We start from the raw sequence: 26,704 nt of genomic DNA, 5'->3' as shown, positions 1-26,704 counted from the left end.
TAAGTTGCTTAATTGTCCACCACTATTCACAATTGGGTGTGGCAGGACTACAGAGCTTAAATCTGATTTGATGGTTGTGGAACATTTATATCTGTCTATCACTTGCTGCTTATGCTGTTTGGCACACAAATGCTCCTGCATTGTAGCTTCACCAGGTTGCCACCTCATTTTTAGGTACGCCTGGTGTTGGTCCTGCATGTCCTCCTGCCATTGGAGCCCAAATGTCCGCCCTTGCTCACAAAAATGTAATTTAGGCTAACCAGTTACTCAATTGCTTGTTCTTGGATTGAAGCTATAACACAAAAAGACTGGGGCCTCTCGCATCCAATTTAGATGAAATCGGAAAATTCCACCCATGTGTTCACAGCACACAAAACAAGTGACAGTGAATTTAACATAATTAAAGAGATTCAGGCCTTTCAGTAATACACCTTATTGTAGCGGAAAGATAGATGGAAAAGTAGGAGCATTTCTGAACTTGCAACAAACCTTTTCAATAATGTGTTGGAGCAAACCAATGGAATGAAACAAAGCTGATAATAATAATCTTTATTGTCACAAGTAGGCTTACATTAACACTGCACTGAAGTTACTGTGAAAGTCCCCTAGTCGCCACACTCCGGCGCCTGTTCAGGTACACAGAGAGCGAATTCAGAATGTCCAATTCACCTAACAGCACATCTTTCAATTAGTCGTATTGCAAGCGAGGAAGGAATCCTTTCTGCCACATTACAGTTCAGGTAGTGAAGTTGAAAGTTTGGGGGATTCGCAGAAAGTCCCTGGTGTTAGGGAAGGATTTTGTGGCTGTTATAGAACCCTGTCAATTTAGATTTTTATTCTAATTAATCCACTTTACCAGTCCATCACACAAACTGCAACGGTGAAAATGACCACAGATGCTCTTAGCTCCTTCCCCTAACAGTTTGCTCAATCTCCTTCATTACCCTTCACTAGCTCCTACATTTGGAGGGATCTTATGATCACATGACAAACGAATAGCAGATTGCAACAGGCCCACAATGTAACTTGCAGACAATTTGCAATGTCAAGGCTTTACAAGACACTTCAAAGAAATATGATTAATTGTATTAATGAGATAAACATTATTCTTGTATCAAAGAATACTGTCACTTAGAAATCGATTGCAAAACAACAATTTTAAATATTCGAACCAAAGCATTTAATTTAATAATTTTTGTAAAGTTTGATACAGTAATGCAAGAATACGTATTCGATCTAAAACGGTTTTAGAACGAAGCTCAAATGAAGAATTGGCCCAACGTCTACTTCCTGCATTTACATTGCTATTAATCATTTATTAAGTAGATTGTTTGTTTTACCCTTTTATTTTGACATTTTCTGATTGGAATTTGCAACACTTGACATTTTTAGTCCAAGTAACAGGTTGTTTGATATAAAGTGTAAATTTTCTTATATTATAAGTTAGCTTATTGTCGCACGAAGAATGAATTTGCTTATGAGTTGCTTCTCATCTTTTGCATGCCTGTTGCTTTTTACTTATTTTACCAGTTCGAAACAGATCAACATCAGGTTAGTGTTTATCACTTCAGAAAACTGGGATGGCTTATGTGTTGGTTGTGGTATTTGTGGTGAAATGTGTGGCTGGGATCTTATCGACACGCCGTGAGTCCTGACATTGGAAACAAATGCAGATCCCAAGCCTGCATGAGTGAACAATGGGACAACGGTAGCAATTTTATAAGTAGCGGCAAGGCCCTTACTGGGACAACAATTCAATTAAGGATGGCAGTCCTGCTGAGGTTGCAAAGATAAAGAACGGTGCCTCCATTTTGAGGTTCTCTTGAAGATAGTAAGAGATTTGGAGATGTGCCAATGCCATTTAGCTCCGGCGATCAGCGGGATGAACCCTCCAGTGGCAACACTGGAGATGTGGGGGCAGCCATTGCCAGTGGGGGCCCCTCCCTGGGCCATGGTAATTCGGGAAGGTAAGGCCCCTCCCAAGAAAGCTGTTGGGAGACTGCTTCGATGTACTACATGCCAAAGTGTTGGTAAAATTATAATATGGATGTAAAATGGCTTTTGTTAGACCAATCAAATACCTTATTGGTCCTCCACCTCCAGTTGGCGGGAAGTTGAGCTATTGTTGTTTCTCCATTTGGAAATATCCCATGGACTCCCTCCCAATGTCTTTCACCATTATTTTACCATCCCTCCAACCTCCCAGCCCATCTCCAATGGGTAAATTCCCAGTCTATTCCTCTTAAATCTTGAAAAGTAAAATTGGGGTTTTAACATAAATATTATAATTTTGAATTTTTCAATATAAATATGCGGTATTGGTAATGTTTAATAAAAATGTATATAGGAGTGAGCAGCTGGGTCAGAATGGTAAAAGGTGTCATGGATTTTACTTCCGTTGTTTTGTATCTGGGTTTATTAGAGCTACATAACCTCTTGAGACAAGAGGGCCACACCCTTTGCATGTTAGCAGTGAGCCTGCACCAATACAAGAGCAAGATTCGTCCTCCCATATTTTTAAAAATTAATTTACGGGATGGGGGCTTCGCTGACTAGGCCAGCATTTATTCCCCAACCCTAATTGCCCTTGAGAAGGTGGTGGTGAGCTGCCTTCTTGAACCGCTGCAGTCCCTGAGGTGTAGGTACACCCACAGTGCTGTTCGGGAGGGAATTCCAGGATTTTGCCCCAGGGACAGTGAAGGATCGGTGATATATTTCCAAGTCAGGGTGGTGAGTCACTTGGAGGGGAACCCCCAGGTGCTGCAGCACCCAGGTATCTGCTGCTCTTGTCCTTCTAGATGGTAGTGATCATGGGTTTGGAAGGTGCTGTCTAAGGAACCCTGATAAGTTACTGCAGTGCATCTTGTAGATGGTACACACGGCTGCCACTGTTCGCCGGTGAAGGAGGGTTTTAATGTTTGTTGTGGAAGAGGTAGCAATCAAGCAGGCTGCTTTGTCCTGTTCCTAATAGACCAAAAATCTTAGAGCCACCTCCTTTTTCTCAGAGATCTGTCTGAATATCAGCAAGCACAATCTGACCCTGGTCTCCTCTACCCAAATTACTGACTAGTCCTTGATCATCCTGGAACACCAAATAAAGGCTAAGTTTCTTTTCTCCACAATGAATCTCTTCTTCTCCCCTCTTTCCTATCACTTTCCCTCAATTAAATGGTAGGAGTTCATGGATTGTATGAATAAACTGAAGAATATTTTTTCAGCTGCAACACGCCATTCCCATTGCCAACCAAGCCAAACTTCTGCCAAGGCTAGGGATGGACAACAAATGGCCATCGACACCCACATCCCATTAAAGAATAAATTTAACAAAGGTTCTCCTCTGACTTTACACTGAATTCTCATTTTGGCTCCATGAGTTCATTTGTCCTTGAGACCATCTCCTGATCTCAATTAAGTTGCTGACCATTTAACTTTTACCACATTAGAAGGGCTCAAGAAATGCAAGCTGTAGTTTTCTTTGCTAAACTTTACGGAAATGGCATTGTCCTTGAGGAAGTCAGGAAAATCAGCTCCATAATCCCTCGATAACTCCCAAAACGGGCCAACACATCTTTAAAAAATTTGCCCTCAAAGGCCAAAAATTTAGTTCAAAATGCAATTGGTTTTTATTTGCGTTAAATTATGTCCTTTCTGGGACAAACCAGGCAAGGAATACCAGCCCCATACTCATCAACGTAAGTTTGCAATCTCTAATGAGTCAATGCTGGCACCAAGAACGTCTATAGGCAATTATGCAAACCAGTAGTAAAACTCTGAACTCCAAGGTCTTGCACTCTATAGGTGGAAGACCTTCTGCTGAAATTTGCTGACCTCCTTGGACCCCCACACTGGTTAGAAAGGTATGTGACCAGAGAGCCACAAGGTTCTTATTAGTCCATCAACACGCCACTAGAATCCAACCAGTCATAAATTTCTGCATGTCAAACCACGATTCCTTGAGATTATATGTAACTCTATCATATTCAGCCGCATTTTCCTTCACAATTGCTGCAATTCAGTTTGCTCTGTGGGAGGTGGGATATTACTGCTCTGTGTTGATGTTAAGCCATAGCAGTGGAGCATAGCCAGCTGTCTGTAGGCAGCCGCAGAAATATCGTTCTGAATTTCTAAATTGCTAAACTCAAGGAATATAACCAATTGCAATTGTTTGTACTCCCTTGAAGGAATAATAATTTAAACCACCTTCATCAGTTCTAGTAACCCTGTACACTGAGAGCACATTGTCATTCTTAGCATCCTGAGCCCTACCATCAACAATAGATAAATAACTTGTTCTTTGCAGAAAAGGGACCATGTGATATTGTATAAATTTCTTTATTTCAACATAGTTCAGAACATTGTTGCGCGCATCATTCTGGCCGAAAGATCCGAAGCATTGTCCCACTTGACTGTCAACTTGGCCAGTGGGCACCGTGGACAGTGTGCTCTCCATGCGAAACAAAAAAGGTATGATTTCATAGACAAAGGCAAGTTAACTTTTAAGTTTAGGAAATGATTTATATAAAAATATAAAGTGCAATCACAAATAAAATGGGGAAATGAGGGAAGTGAGCAGCAGGTCATACTGCATCTGAAAGAGATGTGTGAAAAACTGCTTTTTGTGAACTTCTTGCTCATAAAGCTGAGACATTGTCACCATCAAGGTCTTTAGATTGGTTATAATAGAATTAAAATTCCAGTAAAGCTGTCTCTGCTCTACTCTATTAACATTCCATTTGCCAAACTTCCAAAATTCTAATGCTGTTTCATCAGTGTAGCATTTGGCCATTTATGCACTAACCTTCCTGCAGTCTTGCGAGATTGCTGGTTTGATAGCAATAAATCTTAAATTGTGGGTAATTTTGTGTTAGTGCACATCTCTGTTCCATGTCCACTGACTCCAGCCCACTCTGTGGCCACTGTCTGAGACTGACCCAGACTCTCACAATGCTGGCATTGACTCTGTGTCGTGTTTATTCCACCACCTATATCCACCTACGGAACACTCACTGTGTGTAAAATAAGGCTACTGCATTTGAAACCATCCTCAACCAGAAGTGCCGAATGGGTGAGCCATCTCTGCCTCTTCCTAAGCTCCCCAGAATCATAGAAGCTGGTCTTTGGCCAATACAATTCACTGCACATGATATTGAGAAACAGCTGGAAGCAGTAAGTATAGCAAAGGCTATGGGCCCTGATGACATCCTGGCTGTAGAACCAAAGACTTGGTCCAGAATTAACTACACCCCAGCCTATCTGTTCCAATACAGCTCCAACATTAGCATCTACCCTACAATGTGGAGAATTTCACAGGTATGTCCTGTCCACAAAAAGCAGGAAAAATCCAATCCTGCCAATTACCACCCCATCAGCCTATTCTTAATCATCAGCAAAGTGATGGAACGAGTTGCTGACGATGCACTTACTTAGCAATACCCTGCTTGCGGATGCTCAGTTTGGGAACCAGCAAGGCTCTCTGCTTCAGATCTCATTATAGCCTTTGACCAAACAAGAGCTGAATTCCAGAGGTGATGTAAGGGTGAGTATAAAACCTGGCAAGTCATGCTACAGTTGTAAAGAACCTTGATAAGGCCACACTTGGAATATTGCGCACAATTCTGGTCGCCACACTACCAGAAGGATGTGGAGCTTTAGAGAGGGTACAGAGGAGGTTTACTATGATGTTGCCTGGTCTGGAGGGTGTTAGCTATGTGGAGAGGCTGAATAGACTCGGACTGTTTTCACTAGAAAGACAGAGGTTGAGGTATGACCTGATAAAGGCCTACAAGATTGAGTGGCATGGATAGAGTGGATGGGCAGGCATTTTATCCCAGGGTGGAGGAGTCAGTCACCAGGCGGCATAGGTTTAAGGTCCATGGGGCAAAGTTTAGAGGAGATGCGCGAGGCAGGTTTTTTACGCAAAAGGTGGTGAGTGACTGGAACGCGTTGTCAGGGGAGGTTGTGGAAGCAGATACAATAACGGCGTTCAAAAGACATCTTGACAAAAACATGGATAGGATAGTATAGAGGGATATGGCATAAGAAAGCGCTGAGGGTTTTGGCAAAGGTTGGTATCATGACCGGTCCAGGCTTGGAGGACTGAAGGACCTGTTCCTGTGCTGTATTGTTCTTTGTTTCTTTGACTGCCATTGACATCAAGGCAGATTTGACCAAGTGTGGCATCAAGGACTCCATGCAAAATTAAAGTCAAACTGAATCAGGGGGAAACTCTCTACTAGTTGGAGTCAATACGAGCACAAGGGAAGATGGTTGTGATTGTTGTAGGTCAATCTCAGGCCGAGGACATCGCTGCAGCCCTTCCTCAGAGTTGTGTCCTCGGCCAAACCATCTTCCGTTGCTTCATCTGTGACTTTGCTTCCATCATAAGGTCAGAAGTGGGGTGTTTGCTGATGATTGCACAATGTCCAGTACTATCCGCAACTCCTCAAATGAAGCAGTCCATGCCTGCATACAGCAAAACCTAGACAACATTCAAACTTGGGCAGATAAGTGGCAAACGGCATTTGTGTTACACAGGTACCAGTCAATGACCATCTCCAACAACAGAGCATATGATCACCTTCAACAACAGAGCACATAACCATCTCCCCTTGATATTCAATGGCATCACCATTGACAAATCCCTGTCTATCAACATCCTGGGGAGGGGGGGGGGGGGGGATTAGCATTCATCAGAAACTTAACTGGAGCAGGTTAACTGGGAATTCTAAGTAACTTATCTTCTAACTTCCCTGTTCAGCATCCACAAGTCAGATGTGTGATGGAATACTCTCCACGTGCCTGGATGAGTGCAGTTCCAACAACACTCAAGGAGCTCAACACCATCCAAGGCAGAGCAGCCTGATTTATCCATATCCCATGCAGCACCTTAAACATTCATTTCCTTCACGACTGGTACACAGTGGTCGCTATGTGCGCCATCTTCAAGATGCACTGCAACAATTCACTAATGCTCCTTTCAACAGCACCTTCTAAATCTAGAAGAATAAGGGCAACAGATGCATGGAAACCCCACCACCTCCAAGCCACATTGTATCCCAACTGGAAACTATTTTGCTGCCCCTTCACTGCCACTGATCAAAACCCCGAAACTCCCCTTCTAACAGAATTCCATCACACTCTTGAGTTGTGTCTTGGATCTAACCACCTGTTTCTCAAGGTCAGTTTGGTATGGGCGGGCAGCACGGTGGCGTAGTGGGTGGCACAGCAGCCTCACGGCACTGAGGTCCCAGGTTCCATCCCGGCTCTGGGTCACTGTCCATGTAGTGTTTGCACATTCTCCCCATGTTTGCAAGGGTTTCGCCCCCACAACCCAATAGATGTGCAGAGTAGGTGGATTGGCCACCCTAAATTGCCCCTTAATTGGAAAAATGAATTGGGCACTCTAAATTTAAAAAAAGAAAAGAAGAAAAAAAATTTGGTATGGGCAATAAATGCTGGCCTTACCAGTCATGTTCACATCTCCTGAGTGAATAAAAAGTAGGACCAATTGATTCAGAGGATGCAACCCATCACACTTCTGATCTGATGTTGAGTTCAAAACAATTGAGTTTGTTTGAAAGAATTATAAATTAACGTTATGTTGATGTAATGTACACTGAAGTATCCTGGCTAATTACAAATAAAAACTCCCTGGTTATTTTGGAAAGTTACTGTGTAAATAAGAATATGCATATAAATTTTAAGATTAGAAAATAAAGCAAAGTTGCATCCAGGCATGATCAGAACAGAGTAATTTCAGGTCTACTTTGTGAATATTGATAATTTTTCTCACGCTGGATTCGGTCACTTTATTTCTCTCTAAACTAACAGGGAAGAATAAAATATCCAATTTATAAATATCACGAGATTCCTACAATAATGGTGTGTGTCAGGAAAAGGTGGCTGTTTCTGTGGCTGGAGCTACAGCAATTCAGCTATGTTAAGAAACAAAGATGGAAGATCAAAGTCACAGTGCAGGACCCAACCAATGTTGCAAAGAATTGGAGAGGCAAAGTTAACCAAGTCACATTGGGTTGTTGATAACACATGGATTTTAAATATCTGTTGAATGTATTGAATGTAATAAAAAAGAAGATTGAAGAAGCTATAAAGTTCCCGTTTTGGCTGACCTGGAAAGAATTGGTTAAAGTAAGAATGCAATGCAATGATTATTGGCTGTAATGAAGGGCTCCAGAATTTCCTGGCCAGCATCATTATTTCTGGACTAGTTTCATAAACCCAGCTAATCTTAAACAAATATGATTTCAAAATAGCTTGCATCTGATCAGACATGTGTTTATTCAGATAATCTATTACAAATATTATCTTTTGCAAGGAAAATATTTCACTAGGACAGATAAAATATTAAGTGAAACCAATTATTTACTTCTGGGATCTGGTGACTTGCTGAAAATGTTCCATCTTTCAAATTATTGCAGAAAGAGAGGCTTAAGTTTTGTATAACTGAAATTGTAGTCTACCGCTTCAACAATACCAGATTCCCATAATAATTGATAACATTCCAAAAGAGTAAACTGAGATTTTTGAAAAGTAAAAGCAGAATAATCTCTGTATGAGTGGTATGCACCTGATGGGTAAAATCTTACTGGTCCCATGAAGGCAATGTCAAAGGTGAGACTGACACATTCATGCCTTCCAGTGATTGTGTCGAAGGCAAGTCACAATGGCAGAAGCAGATAGTCAGTAATCACTAGGCAGGAGACTAATAAGAGGGACGTGGAGGACTCTGCCGAGATGTTCCCATGTCGGACCAACCTCTTGCTGAATGCTGAGCCTCGCTGCTTAGTCGAGGTGACCTCCCGACAGGAAGCCAGGGAGCCATGAAAGCCAGAGGTTCCATGCTCCAGTGAAAGGGCTGCAGGGTGAAAAGCCTCACCCACAGCTGAAACATTTCCTCCAGAGGGAATTCCCCTCTGCTCCAAGGGGCCTACTGGCCTCAGCCCCCAACAGGTTTCATATTTTATGTACACTTCCGTGTGCCCCTCCATTTTTAGGTGCCCTTGCACTCTCCATGCTGCCTGAGCAATGCCTACCTCTCCCAACGTTGGCTGCTGACCTTACAAAGCTGCAAGCCTCTGATTAAACCTGCAGCTTCAGGAACCCACTTTCTGTCTCGAATCACACAGGGCTCCCAGAAGCAGTCTCTCAATTGGCTATCTCTGGAAAGATCTTGATGGCCAACAGGACTCACCGGCCACTGGGGATGGGACCTATGATTGTCCTTGCTGGAAGAATATTTTGACAGGGTTGACAATTCTGCCCAATGTTCCATGAACCAATTAGAGATTTGAATTTAAGGAGTATCAATAGGAATGTGCCATTTTATATGACTGACATTCTGACAAGGGAACAGGGTTCAGGGGAGATAAAGTCTAGGCTATTCTGGAGTTGTAGACTTAACAGAACATAACTAAATTTAAGACAGATGTTAACGACAAATAAGCCATGTTATTTGGAGAGCTTCCTCAATATCAGCAGGCAATGGGAAATGTGCTTGATTGATTTAAAACATCCATTCAGGTTAGGATAACATTACTTATTTCCAAGATGACACAGAAGATGCATTTGATACAATGCCACATGGCAGGTTGGTTAGCAAATTCAAAATGTTTGGGATTGATGGGTCCTTGGCTGCATGGATTAGAAGTTGGCTAAGAGATAGGAAACAGAGGGTAGGTATAGATGGGCATTTCTCAGACTGGAAACAAGTTGAAAGTGGTGTTCCCCATGCCTCAGTGTTGGGACACTTACTTTTCCTGATTTATATAAATGATTTTGAAGTGGCTGTTGAGGACAAAATCTCTCAATCTGCAGATGATACTAAGCTAGGGAGAATAATGAGTTATGTGGATGATGCTGTATGACTTTAGAGGGACATTGACTGGTTGGCCAAATCGGCCGAGCCTGACAAATGAACTTCAATGCAGCAAAATGTGAGGTAATGCATTTTGGTAGAAGAAGCATGGGAGACAAAAAAAGGCTCAATGGTACAACCTTGAGAGGAGTACAGGAGCAGAGAGACCTCAGGGTTCAAATGCATCATTCTCTGAAGGTGGCCAGGCAAGTTGAAACAGTTGTTAAGAAGGCTTATAGCATCCTTGGGTTTATAAATAGAGGCATAGATTGAGTATAAAAGCAAGGAAGTGCTGCTACACCTCTACAAATCATTGGTCTGAACACATTTGGAATATTGTGTTCAGTTCTGAGCACTTTATTTAAGGAAGGATTTAAAGCCCTGGAGCGAGTGCAGAGGAGATTTACTAGAATGGTACCAGGAATGAGGAATTTTAGACACAACGAAAGATTGGAGAAATTGGGCTTGTCCCCTTGGAGAAGAGAAGATTAAAAGGTGACCTTATTTTTTGAATATGAATTTAGAGTACCCAATTCATTTTTTCAAATTAAGGGGAAATTTAGCGTGGACAATCCACCTGCCCTGCACAACTTTTGGGTTGTGGGGGCAGAACCCACGCAAACATGGGGAGAATGTGCAAACTCCACATGGGCAGTGATCCAGAGCTGGGATTGAACCTGGGACCTCAACGCCATGAGGCAGTAATGCTAACCCCTGCGCCACCGTGCTGAGCCATGAGGTGACCTTATTGAGGTGTTCAAAATTCGGAACAATTTTGACAGGGTAAAGAAGGATATTCTGTTTCCACTACTTGGTATGTCAATGACTTGGGGTCACAACTTCAAGATGGTCAGAAATAGAGCTAGGAGTGAGACGAGGGGAAACTTATTTACTCACAGAGTTGTTGGGGTTTGGAATGCACTGCCTGGGAGAGTGGTGGAGGTTGATTTCAAAGGAGGTTTCAAAAGAGCTGCATATATATTTGAAAGTGATGAATTTAGAGGACTGCAGAGATAGGGCTGGGGAATGGGACTTGCTAGGTTGCTCCTTTGGGAGCCAGTACAGACACGATGGGCCGAATGGCCTCCTTCTGTGCTGTAAATAACAAACAAGATAAAAAATTGCAGTTAATGCAAATTACCAACCCAAGAGAACATACGTACCTGTTTAGCAATCAGAAAGAAATGGATGTGGATTGTTATTTGCCATTGAAATTGGGAATAAAAAATACATTATAAAACACAATTTGGATGAAACTGGGTTCATAGCACCTGTTTTGTGGCTTAGGGTTTCAAAAGGTGTCTGTGGTACATGTGGATAACCCAATACAAATAATGGCAGACGCCATCTTAGTAAAAGTGTTCGCATCCACCCACTTAGCATTCACAAGACGTTTGCAGAGCAAACAGATCAGGATGTACACACTGACTTGATGTTAGCACTGTCATTTTGGAGCTCCACCTAAACACATGTGAAGGTTAAGCAGCATGAAAAACTCCCTCCGCAGCATTATTTAAAGCAATCATCAACTACTTCCAGGTTGACATCCGGGTGCGGCAATGACCAGCTGAGTCGCATGTTTCGGCACTTCCCGTTGGAACGGACTTTTGGGCTCTTATTAGGAGCCCCAACGGCAATTTTTAACGGCCAAAATCACTGTGCGGTGAAATAGAAGGGAATCCCCCCGGATATATATGGAAAAAGGAGAGGATAGCGGCCGGATTGCAGTGGATCCTTTGGAGCAGCGGCAAGGAAGGGAAGCTCGAAGCAAGATGGCGTCGGAAGGTGGCCGTTTGGTATGGGGCCCGGAGGAACAAGAGTTCCTGCGGCGCTGTGTGGAAGAGCTGAAGAAGGAGGTGTTGGCCCCGATGCTACAGGCGATTGAAGGGCTAAAGGAGGCGCAGAGGACCCAGGAGCTGGAGCTTCGGGTCGTGAAGGCAAAGGCTGCTGAAAATGAAGATGAAATACAGGGCCTGGTGGTGAAGACAGAGACATACGAGGCACAGCACAAAAGGTGTGTGGAGAGGTTGGAAGCCCTGGAGAATAATTCGAGGAGGAAGAATTTAAGAGTCCTGGGTCTTCCCGAAGGCGCAGAGGGGGCGGACGTCGGGGCATATGTGAGCACGATGCTTCACTCGCTAATGGGATCGGAGGCCCCGACGGGCCCTTTGGAGGTGGAGGGAGCTTATCGAGATCTGGCGCGAAGACCAAAGGCTGGAGAAATACCTCAAGTGGTGAGGTTCCACCGCTACAACGACAGAGAGATGGTCCTAAGATGGGCGACGAAAACTCGGAGCAGTAGGTGGGAGAACGCGGTGATCCGCGTATACCAGGATTGGAGTGCGGAGGTGGCGAGAAGGAGGGCAAGTTTCAATCGGGCTAAGGCGGTGCTTCACAAAAAGAAGGTTAAATTTGGAATGTTGCAACCGGCGAGATTGTGGGTCACAAACCAAGGGAAGCACCACTACTTTGAGACGGCAGAAGAGGCGTGGACATTCATTGTGGACGAGAAGCTGGAATAGTCTGGCAAGAGAAAGAGCTTCTGGGATAAAGTGGTGGGGTGATTATGTGGGGCGAGGAAGGGGAAGGGAAGGGGGGGGGGGAAGATTTTTCAATTTGTTAATTTTTCAATCCTGTAACTTTTCTCTCTTCCCCTCGTTGGGGGGTGGGGGGGGGGAGTATGAGGAACTGTGGGCGCCGGTGGGAAGGAAAGGGGAAGGAGAGGGGAACTGCGCCATTAGGGGCGGGGCCGAGTGGGAAACGCAGGAGTTGCTCCCGCGCTATGGTAATTATGGCGGGAACAGGGACGCAGGAAGGAGGGGGCCTCGCACAGTGAGGGGCCGAGGGCAAACGGGGAAGCCGAGGTCAGCCAGAGTTCGCTGACTTCTGGGAGCAACATGGGGGGTGTAATTACGCTAGAGGGGGATCTAGCGGAGGGGGGGGAGGGAGTTAACTGGGTTGCTGCTGCTAAGGAGAAGGGGGAGCTGTTATGGGATGGGGTGGTCGAGGCGGGAGGGCACCGTCGGTGGGATATACGGGTACGTGGGAACCGGGTAAGGAGCTGGGTTAAAAAAGGGGATGGCTAGTCGACGGGGGGGGGGGGGGTAAAGAACCCCCCAACCCGGCTGATCACGTGGAACGTGAGAGGGCTGAATGGTCCGATTAAAAGGGCACGGGTACTCGCACACCTAAATAAATTAAAGGCAGATGTGGTTATGTTGGCGGAGACGCACCTGAAACGGACAGACCAGGTTTTACTACGTAAAGGGTGGGTGGGACAGGTGTTTCATTCAGGTTTAGATGCAAAGCAAAGGGGGTTGGCTATTTTAGTGGGGAAACGGGTACTGTTTGAGGCAAAGACCATAGTGGCGGACAGTGGGGGTAGATATGTGATGGTGAGTGGCAGATTGCAAGGGGAGGCGGTGGTTCTGGTGAACGTGTACGCCCCGAACTGGGATGATGCAAACTTCATGAGGCGTATGTTGGGGCGTATCCCGGACCTGGAGGCGGGAAAGTTGGTAATGGGGGGAGACTTCAATACGGTGCTTGATCCAGGGCTGGACCGGTCGAGGTCCAGGACCGGGAGGAGGCCGGCAGCAGCCAAGGTGCTGAAGGACTTCATGGAGCAGATGGGAGGAGTAGACCCCTGGAGATTTAGCAGGCCTAGGAGTAAGGAGTTCTCATTTTTCTCCCATGTTCACAAGGTATATTCACGGATAGACTTTTTTGTCCTGGGAAGGGCACTGATCCCGAAGGTGACAGGGACAGAGTATACGGCCATAGCCATCTCGGACCATGCTCCACATTGGGTAGATCTGGAGGTAGGAGAGGAAAAAGAACAGCACCCACTCTGGAGAATGGATATGGGCTTATTGGCGGATGAGGGGGTATGTCTAAGGGTGAGGGGGTGTATCGAAAGGTACTTGGAGCTTAATGACAATGGAGAGGTTCAGGTGGCAGTGGTCTGGGAGGCGTTGAAGGCGGTGGTCAGAGGGGAACTGATATCCATAAGGGCACATAAAGGGAAGCAAGAGTGTAAAGAAAGGGAGCGATTGTTGAGAGAACTTCTGAGGGTGGACAGGCAATATGCAGAGGCACCGGAGGAGGGACTGTACAGGGAAAGACAAAGGTTACATGTGGAATTTGACCTGCTGACCACGGGTAAGGCAGAGGCACAGTGGAGGAGGGCACAGGGTGTACAGTATGAGTATGGAGAGAAGGCGAGCCGGTTACTGGCCCAACAATTGAGGAAGAGGGGAGCGGCGAGGGAGATAGGTGGGGTGAGAGATGAGGAGGGAGAGATGGAGCGGGGAGAGGAGAGAGTGAATGGGGTGTTCAAGGCATTCTATGAGAGGTTGTATAAGGCTCAGTCCCCGGAAGGGAAGGAGGGAATGATGCATTTCCTGGATCAGCTGGAATTCCTGAAGGTGGAGGAGCAGGAGAGGGCGGGACTGGGAGCACAGATTGAGGTGGAGGAGGTGATAAAGGGGATTGGGAGCATGCAGGCGGGGAAGGCCCCGGGACCGGATGGGTTCCCGGTGGAATTTTATCGGAAATATATGGACCTACTGGCCCCGCTTTTGACGAGAACCTTTAATGAGGCCAGGGAAAGGGGGAAGCTGCCCCCGACTATGTCGGAGGCGACGATATCGTTACTTTTGAAGAAGGAAAAAGACCCGCTGCAGTGTGGGTCCTACAGGCCCATTTCCTTTTTGAACGTAGATGCTAAGCTCCTGGCCAACGTGATGGCGACGAGGATAGAGGATTGTGTCCTGGGGGTGGTCCACGAGGATCAAACTGGGTTCGTTAAGGGGAGACAGCTGAACACGAACATACAGAGGCTGCTAGGGGTGATGATGATGCCCCCACCAGAGGGGGAGGCGGAGATAGTGGTGGCGATGGACGCCGAGAAAGCATTTGACAGAGTGGAGTGGGACTACCTGTGGGAAGTGTTGAGGAGATTTGGTTTTGGAGAAGGGTTTATTGGATGGGTACAGCTGCTATATAGGGTCCCGGTGGCAAGTGTGATCACGAACAGGCAGAGGTCTGACTACTTCCGTCTTTATAGAGGGACGAGGCAGGGGTGTCCCCTGTCTCCGTTACTGTTTGCATTGGCAATTGAGCCCCTGGCCATAGTATTGAGGGGCTCCAGGAAGTGGAGGGGAGTACTCAGGGGAGGAGAAGAACACCCGGTATCATTGTATGCAGATGATTTATTGCTGTATGTTGCGGACCCAGTGGAGGGGATGCCTGCGATAATGCAGACACTCAGGGAGTTTGGGGAATTCTCGGGTTACAAATTGAATATGGGGAAGAGTGAGTTGTTTGTGGTGCATCCGGGGGAGCAGAGTAGGGGAATAGATGATTTACCGCTGAGGAAGGTAACAAGAGATTTCCGGTACTTAGGGATTCAGATAGCCAGGAGTTGGGGAACCTTACATAGGCTAAATCTAACACGATTGGTGGAACAGATGGAGGAGGATTTTAAGAGATGGGACATGGTGCCCCTGTCACTAGTGGGTAGGGTGCAGGCGGTCAAAATGGTAGTCTTCCCGAGATTCTTTTTGTGTTTCAGTGCCTCCCGGTGATGGTCACGAAGGCTTTTTTCAAGAAAATCGAGAAAAGTGTCATGAGTTTTGTGTGGGCTGGGACGACCCCGAAAGTGAGGAGGGGGTTCTTGCAGCGTAGCAGGGAGAGGGGGGACTGTCACTACCGAGCTGAAGTGAGTACTATTTCATAGAATTTACAGTGCAGAAGGAGGCCATTCGGCCCATCGAGTCTGCACCGGCTCTTGGAAAGAGCACCCTACCCAAGGTCAACACCACCACCCTATCCCCATAACCCAGTAACCCCACCCAACCCAACACTAAGGGCAATTTTGGACACTAAGGGCAATTTATCATGGCCAATCCACCTAACCTGCACATCTTTGGACTGTGGGAGGAAACCGGAGCACCCGGAGGAAACCCACGCACACACGGGGAGGATGTGCAGACTCCGCACAGACAGTGACCCAAGCCGGAATCGAACCTGGGACCCTGGAGCTGTGAAGCAATTGTGCTATCCACAAGGCTACCGTGCCGCCAATATTTCAATGGTGTGTAAGTGGATGGGAGAAGGGGAGGGAGCGGCGTGGAAGTGATTGGAGATGGCGTCCTGCAAAGGAACCAGCCTACAAGCACTGGTGATGGGGCCTTGCCGTTCTCCCCGAAGAAATACACCACAAGTCCAGTGGTGATGGCAACATTGAAAATTTGGGGGCAGTGGAGACGGCATAGTGGAATGACGGGAGCCTCGGTGCGGTCCCCGATAAGAAATAATCATAGGTTTGTCCCGGGGAGAATAGATGGGGGATTTAGAGCATGGCAGAGAGCTGGGATTGTGCAACTGAGGGATCTGTTCTTCGACGTGACGTTTGCGAGTCTGGGAGCGCTGACGGAAACATATGGGTTGCCCCAAGGGAATGCATTTCGGTACATGCAACTGAGGGCTTTTGCGAGCCAACAGGGGAGGGAATTCCTGCAGCTCCTGACACAGGAGATTCAGGATAGAGTGATCTCAGGGACATGGGTGGGGGATGGTAGGGTGTCGGACATATACAGGGAAATGAGGGACGAGGGGGAGATCATGGTGGATGAGCTGAAGGGAAAATGGGAAGAAGAGCTGGGGGAAGAGATTGAAGAGGGGCTGTGGGCAGATGCCCTACGTAGGGTAAACTCTTCGTCCTCGTGCGCCAGGCTTAGCCTGATACAGTTCAAGGTTTTGCACAGGGCGCATATGACCGGAGCAAGGCTCAGTAAATTTTTCGGGGTAGAGGATAGGTGTGGGAGATGCTCGAGGAGCCCAGCAAACCACACCCACATGTTTTGGTCATGCCCGGCACTGCAGGGGTTCTGGGTCGGGGTGGCAAATGTGCTTTCGAAGGTGGTGGGGGTCCAGGTCGAGCCAGGCTGGGGGTTGGCTATATTTGGTGTTGCAGAAGAGCCGGGAGTGCAGGAGGCGAGAGAGGCTGATGTTTTGGCCTTTGCGTCTCTAGTAGCCCGGCGAAGGATATTGCTTATGTGGGGGGGGTGGGGGTGGGGGGGCGGGGGGGGCGGGGGGGGCGGGGGTGGGGGGGCGGGGGGGGTGGGGGGGTGGGGGGGGCGGGGGCGGGGGGGGCGGGGGGCGGGGGCGGCGGGGGGGGGGGGGGGGGGGGCTCGGGTGGATCCTCAGGGGTGTTTTTGTATAGATATTTGTACTTGGTTATGTATATTGGATTGCTTGATTTTATTATTTGGGAGAGCTATTATTTTTGTTATGGCAGTTGCCATTTAGTTTATATATTATTTATTTGTTATAAACGGTCACTGTTATTTATATTGTTTTATTGTTGTAAAAAGGGAAAAACCTTTGTACTATTTTGTTTGGCCGAAAAATTTGAATAAAATATATATTTTTTAAAAACTACTTCCAGGTTATTTGTCATTTGTTTCTTCTGGCAATTTTGGTGCATGTTTCTATAGTTGTTTAAATTTGCTAAAGAATACAGGGAGTAATGTGGCAGCTGCAGAAGGTACATTCTGCTGACTACAAGGATTCTGCACAAACCAGCTATTGCCAGACACGAGTAAGTATTCCTCTTGGAATCCAGCATGGTTTGGAGAATGACCAGAGACCATGCAAAGCAGGTCACGCTGCATAAAGAAGGAGGAGGATGAGAAGGGCGAAGGACCCTCAGCAGGGCATATCCACTCAAGGGTGTTCAGGGAGCAATTGTTTTATCCAAATTTCAGCAATGATGACAGATGTCAGCACTTGGCAAGGAGGTTGTCACAGGTATCTGCCAACTGCAGCAGCCACAGCGCCAACCTCAGAGTAGGGTAAGGGGACTGCATTGCCAGCGGCTGTGAATGTAATTGTAGCTATGATTTTTTTATGATACTGCAGTCCATTGTTGCATAAGGAGTGATAAGTTCATTTCACCCTCTCTTGCTAGGTTGAAGCAGGTGGAGCAAGAGTGTGGGTTTCGAAGGATTGCAGGCTTTCCTGTAGTGCAGGGTGCCACTGATTGCACACACATTACTTTGGGGGAACAATATGTCAACTCTGCCTTGTTTCAGAACCAAAATAAATTCCACTATCTCAACATGCAGTGACCTGCATAATACATGTGATCATAGGTAATGAAACCTATCCTGGCAGCATGATGCCTCCATTCTGCAGCCATCCAGTGTTCCAGCTGTTCTTCAGCTACCACAGAAAATCAAAGGGTGGTTACTGAACAACAAGAGCTATCCGCTGAGGACATGACTGATGACACTGCTTTGCAGCTCATACGACGTGCCTGGCATGCATTCAATGTGAGTCATGCTGCTGCAGGAAGGGCGATAAAGCAGACTATGGGTATGCAAAAGCAATGATTCTGCTGTCTGGACCACTCTGGAGGAACATTGAAGTACTCAGCTGAGTGAGTGTCAAGATTTGTGATGGTATGCTGTGGACTGCAGAATCTTCCCATCAGTAAGAGACAACCCTGGCTATCAACAGAGAATCTGAGGAATAGGAGCATGAGGAGATAGACAAGGAGGAGGAGGCAGGGAGACTGTAAGCTAGACAATCTCTTTCTGCTTGAGCTGTACAGACTAAGGAAATTTGGTATGTCAGCTACGACTCTCACCAACGTTTACAGATGGATCATTCAAAGCATTCTTTCTGGTTGTATCACAGTTTGGTATGGTTCTTGCTCTGCCCAAGACCGCAGGAAACTACAAAAGGTTGTGAATGTAGCCCAATCCATCACGCAAACCAGCCTCCCATCCATCGACTCTATCTATAATTCCCGCTTCCTCGGAAAGGCAACCAGCATAATTAAGGACCCCACACACCCTGGACATATAGAACATACAGTGCAGAAGGAGGCCATTCGACCCATCGAGTCGGCACTGACCCACTTAAGCCCTCGCTTCCACCCTATCCCCGTAACCCAATAACCCCTCCTACACTTTTTGGACACTAAGGGCAATTTAGCATGGCCAGTCTACCTAACCTGCACGTCTTTGGACTGTGGGAGGAAACCAGAGCACCCAAAGGAAACCCACGCAGACACAGGGAGAATGTGCAGACTCTGAACAGACAGTGACCTAGCGGGGAATCAAACCTGGGACCCTGGCGATGTGAAGCCAAAGTGTTAGCCACTTGTGCTACCGTGCTGCGCAAACATACTCTCTTCCATCTTCTTCCGTCAGGGAAAAGATACAAAAGTTTGAGGTCACATATCAACCGACTCAGGAACAGCTTCTTCCCTGCTGCCATCAGACTTTTGAATGGACCTACCTCATATTAAGTTGATCTTTTCTCTACACCCTTGCTATGACTGTAACATTACATTCTGTAGTCTCTCCTTCCTTCCCTATGTATGGTATGCGTTGTCTTTACAGCATGCGAGAAACAACACTTTTCACTATAAACTAATACATGTGACAATAATAAATCAAATCAAAACAAAAATCAAAGTACATGAATAACAAATTCAAGTTTAATACCAGTAATGGTAACCCCAATTCCCCATTCACCAGCAGTAACGCACTGCATCCCCAGATACAGCTGACGAGGTAAGGTACCCTTGACATTAACTGATCCCAATGAGAGGTATCCCTTATCCTACTGAGGGCAAAAATCATCAATCCTTTCTATTGTTCCCTACCAGATTCTATACAATGCAACCAGCCAGTTAACTTGGTTCTCATACTGTGACTGGTCCTGCTTGTTTTTTGCATTCTGTTGTTCTCTGTTGATGGTAGTCTTCTAAGTTTAGCCAGAATAGTTTAGTACTTCTCTTTTAAATACCTCGCTTCCCTATTTCCCCTTCCCTCGTGTCATTTGCACCTGCAAGACATAACTGTCTGATAGGTTAAGCAAAGGTAAAACAGATATATGTGGATAGTCTTGGAATTACAGGGTAGCAATATTCTTATAGATACATTCTAATTATGCATTTATCCTCCTTAGCAATTAATGGATATGGTGGACAACTTCTCCCAGACATTCTCACAGTCCACAACCAATCTTATTCCTTATCCTTGTGCAAGGGCGGCTGCTAATTCCAAGTAAATTGAACTTTGATTGTATTTCAAGCAATAGATCATGTCTGGACTTAAAATATTCTCAAATTCTCTCTTTATCCATTTACATCATGTTGATAATTCTTATGAAGTATTATTTCTCCCGAATTCTCATGTTCCGCATTCTCTAACTCACTACTTCAATTTCAATCCTTTTGACAGGCCAGTGCGTTTAGCTATCTTGATTGTTTAAAAGTTAGTTAGTTTTACAAGGCGTATCTGTCAATGCCTGGATCATTTAAAAATTTGTCTCACACTACGGCCATATTAACCTCTTGAAGAATGTTATTGCCAAATAGCTGAGCAAGTCTGAGACCCATTCTTCAGTGCAAACTCACTGTGCATTTCCACATGTAGCAAATTGCACAAACATGGAGCAGGATTCATCGCTTGCGACGCCGGAATCACATTTTGCGATTGGGCAGAGAATCGCTTCTGAGGCCGAAATCGGGGTGAAGGCCCTCCCCTGATGCTCAGCCCCCTGATGACTTGGATAGTAGTCACAATATTAAATGCAGTTTTCTTCAAATGTTCAGAGACAAGGACACAAACAACTCTAATTGAAAGCTGCAACTTACAATCCTTAGCTACACTTTCTTGGATATCACTACAATATACTTTAATACCAGATATATGTTTTGTTGATTTTCACCCAAGGGGTTTTATTCCAATTCCCATTTGTTTGTGAGCATTTCATATCTCTTTCTTTTATGCTCAATCACTTCCTCACATCCCATTTTGCACATTTCATTAATATAGGGGCTGGTTTAGCACAGTGGGCTGAACAGCTGGCTTGTAATGCAAAACAAGGCCAGCAGCGCGGGTTCAATTCCTGTACCGCCTCCCCGAACAGGCGCCGGAATGTGGTGACTAGGGGCTTTTCACAGTAACCTCATTGAAGCCTACTTGTGACAATAAGCGATTATTATATTATTATTATATTATAACCATTCATAGCAGGAAGGATAAACAGGGCAGGCAAAAGGACTGCAAACTAGTAAATGGGTTTGGGGGGAAGCTCAGATGGGAAAAGTAGTATTAATAGTTCAAAACTAAACAGAAGGGATCAATGTCCTCTGGGCAACGCAGAAAAAGGGATGTTAAATAATTAAACCAGGAATGAAAATAGGAAACATGGAGTCAAAAAGGTTTTACTACAAATGCATATTGTAGAAGGAGCAAGCTGAATGAATTGCATAGGCAAATTCAGCTTTGAGTGTATGACATGGCAGCCATTACTGAGACATGGCTGCATGGTATGGGCCGGAATTTTCCGGCCCCGCTTACCATGGGCCAGAAGTTCCTGCCTGAAGTCAATGGACCTTTACTGGTTCATCAGATTCCCTGTCCCATCCATGATGATTCCCGTTGCGGGCAGGTCGGTAAAATTCCAGCCATGGGAACTAAATATACCAGGTAATAAGGTCTACAGGAAAGATAGAGCAAATTGCAGAGAGTCTTAATAATGAAAGATGAAATCACTTCAATGATAAAAGAAGATACAACAAGACGTAAGCAGGCAGTGGCAACTCTATAGCTAGAAGTAAGAAATAGAATACAATTTAAGATTGTAATGTGTATTGTGTATAGGTCCCCTGATGCAGCTGCGAAGTAAAAGATTGTATAAATGCAGAGAGTAGATCGGCATGTAGCAAAGATAGTAGTTTTATTGGTGGATTTTAACTTTCATCCAATTGACACAAGCACATGTCAAAAAGCCTGTGAATTTCTTCAGTGTTTCCAGAATAGTTTTCAACAACAATACATCCTACAACCAACAAGGAGGCATAATATATTAGATTTAGTAATGAACAATGAGCCGAGTGGTTTGTGATCATTTAATTAATTGCGCAAAAAAGAGGAAAATGTGAAACAGCTATTAAGATTCTAGATTTAGGTAAGGCTTGTGGTGTTCTTTGTGTTGCTAAATTCAGGATGATTGGAGTAGTGTTCACGAAGACCACAAAATAGCTTGAACTTAAACAAAGCTATAAATTTATTAACACTATTAATTTGGATTTGACACGTACTCCTAAAGAATATACGGTTGATTATTAACATTTAAACGATACTCATCTGCAGCTAATCTTTATACTGACAAACTATGATCTGCTCTCACTCACACTATTTGTACTTCTGACTCTCTCTAGCTAATTCCTGAACATACTCTCCCACAAGGCTTAGCATCACTGCCTTATATACTTGTAACTGTAGCTCCCTCTAGTGGCTACTCTAGACACTTCATTAACCCTTGCAGTTCTTACAGTTATGATAATGCCACAAGACTGACTTCAATGTGCTGAAGCAGAGACTCTCCTCAATGAATTGGGTAAATCTGTTCATGGGTTAAATGAAAGAAGATCAGTGGGGTGAGTTGAAGAAGAATTTAATATGATACAGAAACAGCTTGTACTCTTAAGGAGGAAAGATTTTTCGAGCCAAAAGAAAAGTCAGATGGAAGAGGTAAGATGCAGCATAAAACTAAAATAAAAACATGCAAAAAATAGTACAGTTCCTGGCAAATAGATACAAAACACAGCGAAGGGTGACAAAACATAAGGGTTGCAAAAAGTGAATATGGAAAACAAATTACAATGCATAACAAAATCTATTTTTTTACGTGCTGTGGCATTTTATGTCTGCAGGTAATAACGTAAATTGTTAACACTGCTGGATCTCTTGCAATGCCATCAGTATTCCTGAAAACCCACCGTCACATATTTCAACAAAATGGGGAAACCATTGTGGCTCTGCTTAAGAGCCCAAGGAGTTAATTTGCCAAATCATAATTCTTTCCATCAATTTAGAAATTTAAGGTGAAAAGTTTGCTAAGACCTTTTTCAGGCCCTGGGGATCACAAAATAATGTCAACCATGCTTGACTGTGAGGAAGGCAGCTTGCAAACGTCATGCTGCCTTCTCATTTCAATTATTTCAGCATGCAGTCCACCATGCCACTGATTGGTTGCACACTCAACAGGGGACCAAGCAGCATGTGTGGCTTACACAACACACCTAACCTGCATCTCTATAGGCAATCTGTCCCTCTTAAAGTTGCCCTCATTATGAAGCTGCTGTACACTATGGAAAACAGAAGGATAAACACAATAAATGGAGAAATGAAAGAGGGAAGGCTCCTAAGTTTTCAGATGCAGTGCTGGAGTCATTAGTGCAGCAAGTGGAAAAGATCAGTTGCACTGTTTCTGCAGGCTTCCAGGAGGCCCTCAAAACACACCCTGAGAAAGGAGAGACATAGGTGACCAGGAAGGTCAGATCCCACAGTCTGGCCCCAATCACCTGACTGTTGCGCCAGAAGTTGTTCAGTGATCTCACAGGTGGTCAAGGTCAATGAATGCATCTTCATATGACACCTCCTACCCATTACGCCACCAACCTCTCACATGCTTAAAGTACCTCACCCCCACCACTCAACCATCATTCACCCATCATCAATCCCCAGTTACCAGCACTCATACCGAACATTCAGAAAGGCTTCCTCAGCCTTACACGCGTACAAATACTGCCATCCCCCCTTCCACCTCTCGCTGCTTCCTCATAGCTCCAGTTATGGCAGACACATCAATAAAACATATTGTAAAACATGCACTGACATCCCCTTCTGTCTGGTAGGACAGGGTAGTCCATAAACTACCCTGCCATAGGGCAGCATGGTAGCACAATGGGTAGCATTGTTGCTTCTCAGCGCCAGGTTCCCAGGTTCGATTCCCAGCTTGGGTCACTGTCTGTTTGGAGTCTGCACGTTCTCCCCGTCTCTGCGTGGGTTTCCTCCCACAAATCCCGAAAGACGGGCGGTTAGGCGAATTGGACATTCTGAATTCTCCTCGGTATACCCGAACAGGCGGCGGAATGTGGTGATTAGGGGATTGTCACAGTAACTACATTGCAGTCTTAATGTAAGCCTACTTGTGACACTAGTAAGGATTATTATTAGATGGACTGTACTCGTTGGAGTTTAGAAGGATGCAGGGGGATCTTATAGAAACATATAAAATTATGAAGCGAATAGATAGGATAGATGCAGGCAGGTTGGTTCCACTGGCGGGTGAAAGCAGAACTAGGGGGCATAGGCTCAAAATAAGGGGAAGTAGATTTAGGACTGAGCTTAGGAGGAACTTCATCCCCCAAAGGGTTGTGAATCTATGGAACTCCCTGACCAGTGAAGCGGTTGAGGCTCCTTCATTAAATGTTTTCAAGATAAAGATAGATAGTTTTTTGACTAATAAAGGAATAAAGTGTGTTGTTCCTTACCTCTGAATAAAGCTCGTAGTCTTAAAGTTGAAGTAGATGCTTTATTGTGAGTTTGTTCTCTCTTCAGTGCTTAAACTATGTTACATCTGTGCTGCCAGTCTGTGTCCTGCTCCCAGCTCCCATTCCTGTGAAGTGTCTGCTGACTTCCTGTTTGTGTGTACTTATGCCTCCCGTGCTCCCTCTAGTGATTACTCAGTTGTATTGCATCTACATTGACCCCTTGCTTAATATACACAGATATACAGATCACCACATCCGCCCTTTCTCCTTTACATATTTTCTGTACAGTGTCAAAGAAAATTGTACAGAACAGTTAGATTACTTATGGTATGTATATCTGTACAAGTGATGATGATATTGGATATTTTATAAAGCCAATTAATATTTATGAGTCCAATCTTAATAAAAATATTTATGAGTCCAAACTTGATGAATTTATTCGTTGAGTTTTTTCTTTTTCTTTATTGATGTGGTGATATTGATATTGCAACCCCATTGTGAATGTTGTTGGTGTTCTTGTTTTTAAGTAACCAACAAGTCATCCCGAGGTGTTTGAATGGTCGAACCACTGATATTGACTGACGTGGACTTTTTTCTGTGCTTGTGGTATCGATTTAGTGTGTCATCTGCCTTGAAAGCTGGTGTGCTTGCTTGTTCTGGAGCAGATGTGAATCCATGAGATTCTTTGTCATGCCATGGCATGTTTGTAGTCTTGTAATTGTTTTGCAGTGTGCTGTGGCATTGTGCAATGTTGCACCATGTTGTACAGGTCGTTGTTTCATTGCTGGTGTTTCTGTCGTTTCTGTTTTTGTTGTTTTCATTGTCGTTCTTGTTGTTGTTTTTGTCATGCTTGTTGTTTCTGGGTTTTTTTTTCGTTGTTGTTCTTGTTGTGCTTGTTGTTGTCTTTGTTAGGCTTCTTGTTGTTTTTGTTGTTCTTGTAGTTTTTGTTGTTGTGCTTGTTGTTTTTGTTGTTGCTGTTGTTGTTCTTGTTTCTGCTGTGCTTCTTGCGGGTTTTGTTGTTCATGTTGCGCTCAATGAGTATTCCATGTGGATAATTTGAGTAATTGTCACAGTCATTGGTGTGAGTGGCCTTTGTGGTATCTGTTACATTGAGCGTTTCTTCTAGAGAATGGTCTGATGTTGCATTGATGTTGGTGACATCAGTCATTTGTGGTGGATTTGACTCCTCTTCTTTACTTCCTTGGTGCCCCTCTTCTGAAGTCATTTGTGGTGGATTTGATTCCTCTTCTTTTCTTTCTTGGTGCTCCTCTTCTGGAGTCAAAATCTTCACAATTTCATTTTCATGTTGCTCTTGGTGCTCCTCTTCTGGAGTCAAAATCTTCAAGATTTCATTCTCTTGTGGGTCTTGGTGTTCCTCTTCTGGACTCAAAATCTTCACAATTGCAATTGATGTAGTCTCTCTGGACTCTTGGGTAGCCCTACGCTGATTGTTGAGTGCTTCTGTACAGACGAGCTGAGTACTGTCAGTCTCGCTGTGATCCTGCACATTCTGCATGTCGATTGTGATCACATTGTCACTGTTTACACATACAGTGGGTAGCCTTACATTGTCATCTTGGTGAATATATGAGCTTGGTAGACTTTCATGGTCTGCTTCTGGTTGCTCAAATGCGGTGGGTAGACCTTCATAGTCTTGTTCATGCATGGCGTTCGCTATGAAGTGTTTGCTTGTTTCCATTTTGGAGTCTGTCAACAAGCTGTCTGTGGAGGCTTGCGTCGCTCTCTCTGTGGAGGCTTGCATCACTCTGTCTGTGGAGTCTTTCATCGCTCTCTCTGTGGAGTCTTTCATTGCTCTCTCTGTGGAATCCTTCATCGCTCTCTCTGTGGAGTCCTTCATCGCTCTCTCTGTGGAGTCCTTCATCACTCTCTCTGTGAAGACTGTCATCACTCTCTCTGTGGAGTCGTGCAGTGTTCTCGCTGTAGAGTCGATCTGTGTCCTCTGTGTGGCGTTGTCTTGTTCTTGGGTATTGCTGTCATCCAATGTATCGACGATCTGCCATGGCATCATAGTATTGGATTCATCTACCATGTGTAGAGTCATGTTGAACTTTGCAATCGTGTTGCTGATGTTGTGATTAGCATATCCGAGTAACTCAGTCAACTCAGCCATGTCTGAGTAGTGTTATTCAATAGACAAATCATTTATTTTTGTTTCGGAGTTATTATCATTCTCTTCAATTTGGATGGTGCAGACTGCTTGTTCCAGGGTGTTGTGAAAGTTATTTTTAACTGCTGGTATAAGTTCAGGCATTGTTCTGTCTTTTGAGTAAGAAAATTGGGTTTTACAGCTTTCAGTGTCTTGTTTTCAATTTTCGGGCATTTCCCTCTAAAGTGGGCGTGGTTCGGGTCCTCTGACGTCATGACGCTTGTGACGTCATGCGTAGGAATCGATTGCACATGCACAAATCGATCTTCCTTTACTGTGTGTTTTTTTGTGCGTT

General features: G+C 44.9%; 1 protein-coding gene across 1 annotated transcript in view; it reads left to right on the top strand.

Moving 5' to 3' along the window:
- The first annotated feature begins 1,416 nt into the window (after positions 1 to 1,416).
- The window catches only part of LOC140426353 (complement component C8 alpha chain-like), a 94,613-nt gene continuing 69,325 nt past the window's right edge, over positions 1,417 to 26,704 (top strand). The window contains exons 1-2 of the mRNA XM_072511011.1: positions 1,417 to 1,551; positions 4,347 to 4,464. Coding sequence (XP_072367112.1) covers positions 1,466 to 1,551; positions 4,347 to 4,464 — 204 coding nt within the window. The 5' untranslated portion in view covers positions 1,417 to 1,465. The remainder of the gene's footprint in view (positions 1,552 to 4,346; positions 4,465 to 26,704) is intronic.

The sequence above is a fragment of the Scyliorhinus torazame genome, chromosome 7 (assembly GCF_047496885.1).
Source record: "Scyliorhinus torazame isolate Kashiwa2021f chromosome 7, sScyTor2.1, whole genome shotgun sequence".
NCBI classification, from domain to species: Eukaryota; Metazoa; Chordata; class Chondrichthyes; order Carcharhiniformes; family Scyliorhinidae; genus Scyliorhinus; species Scyliorhinus torazame.
Note: the sequence above shows the minus strand (reverse complement) of the source record. Positions and strands in the feature narration are given on the sequence as shown.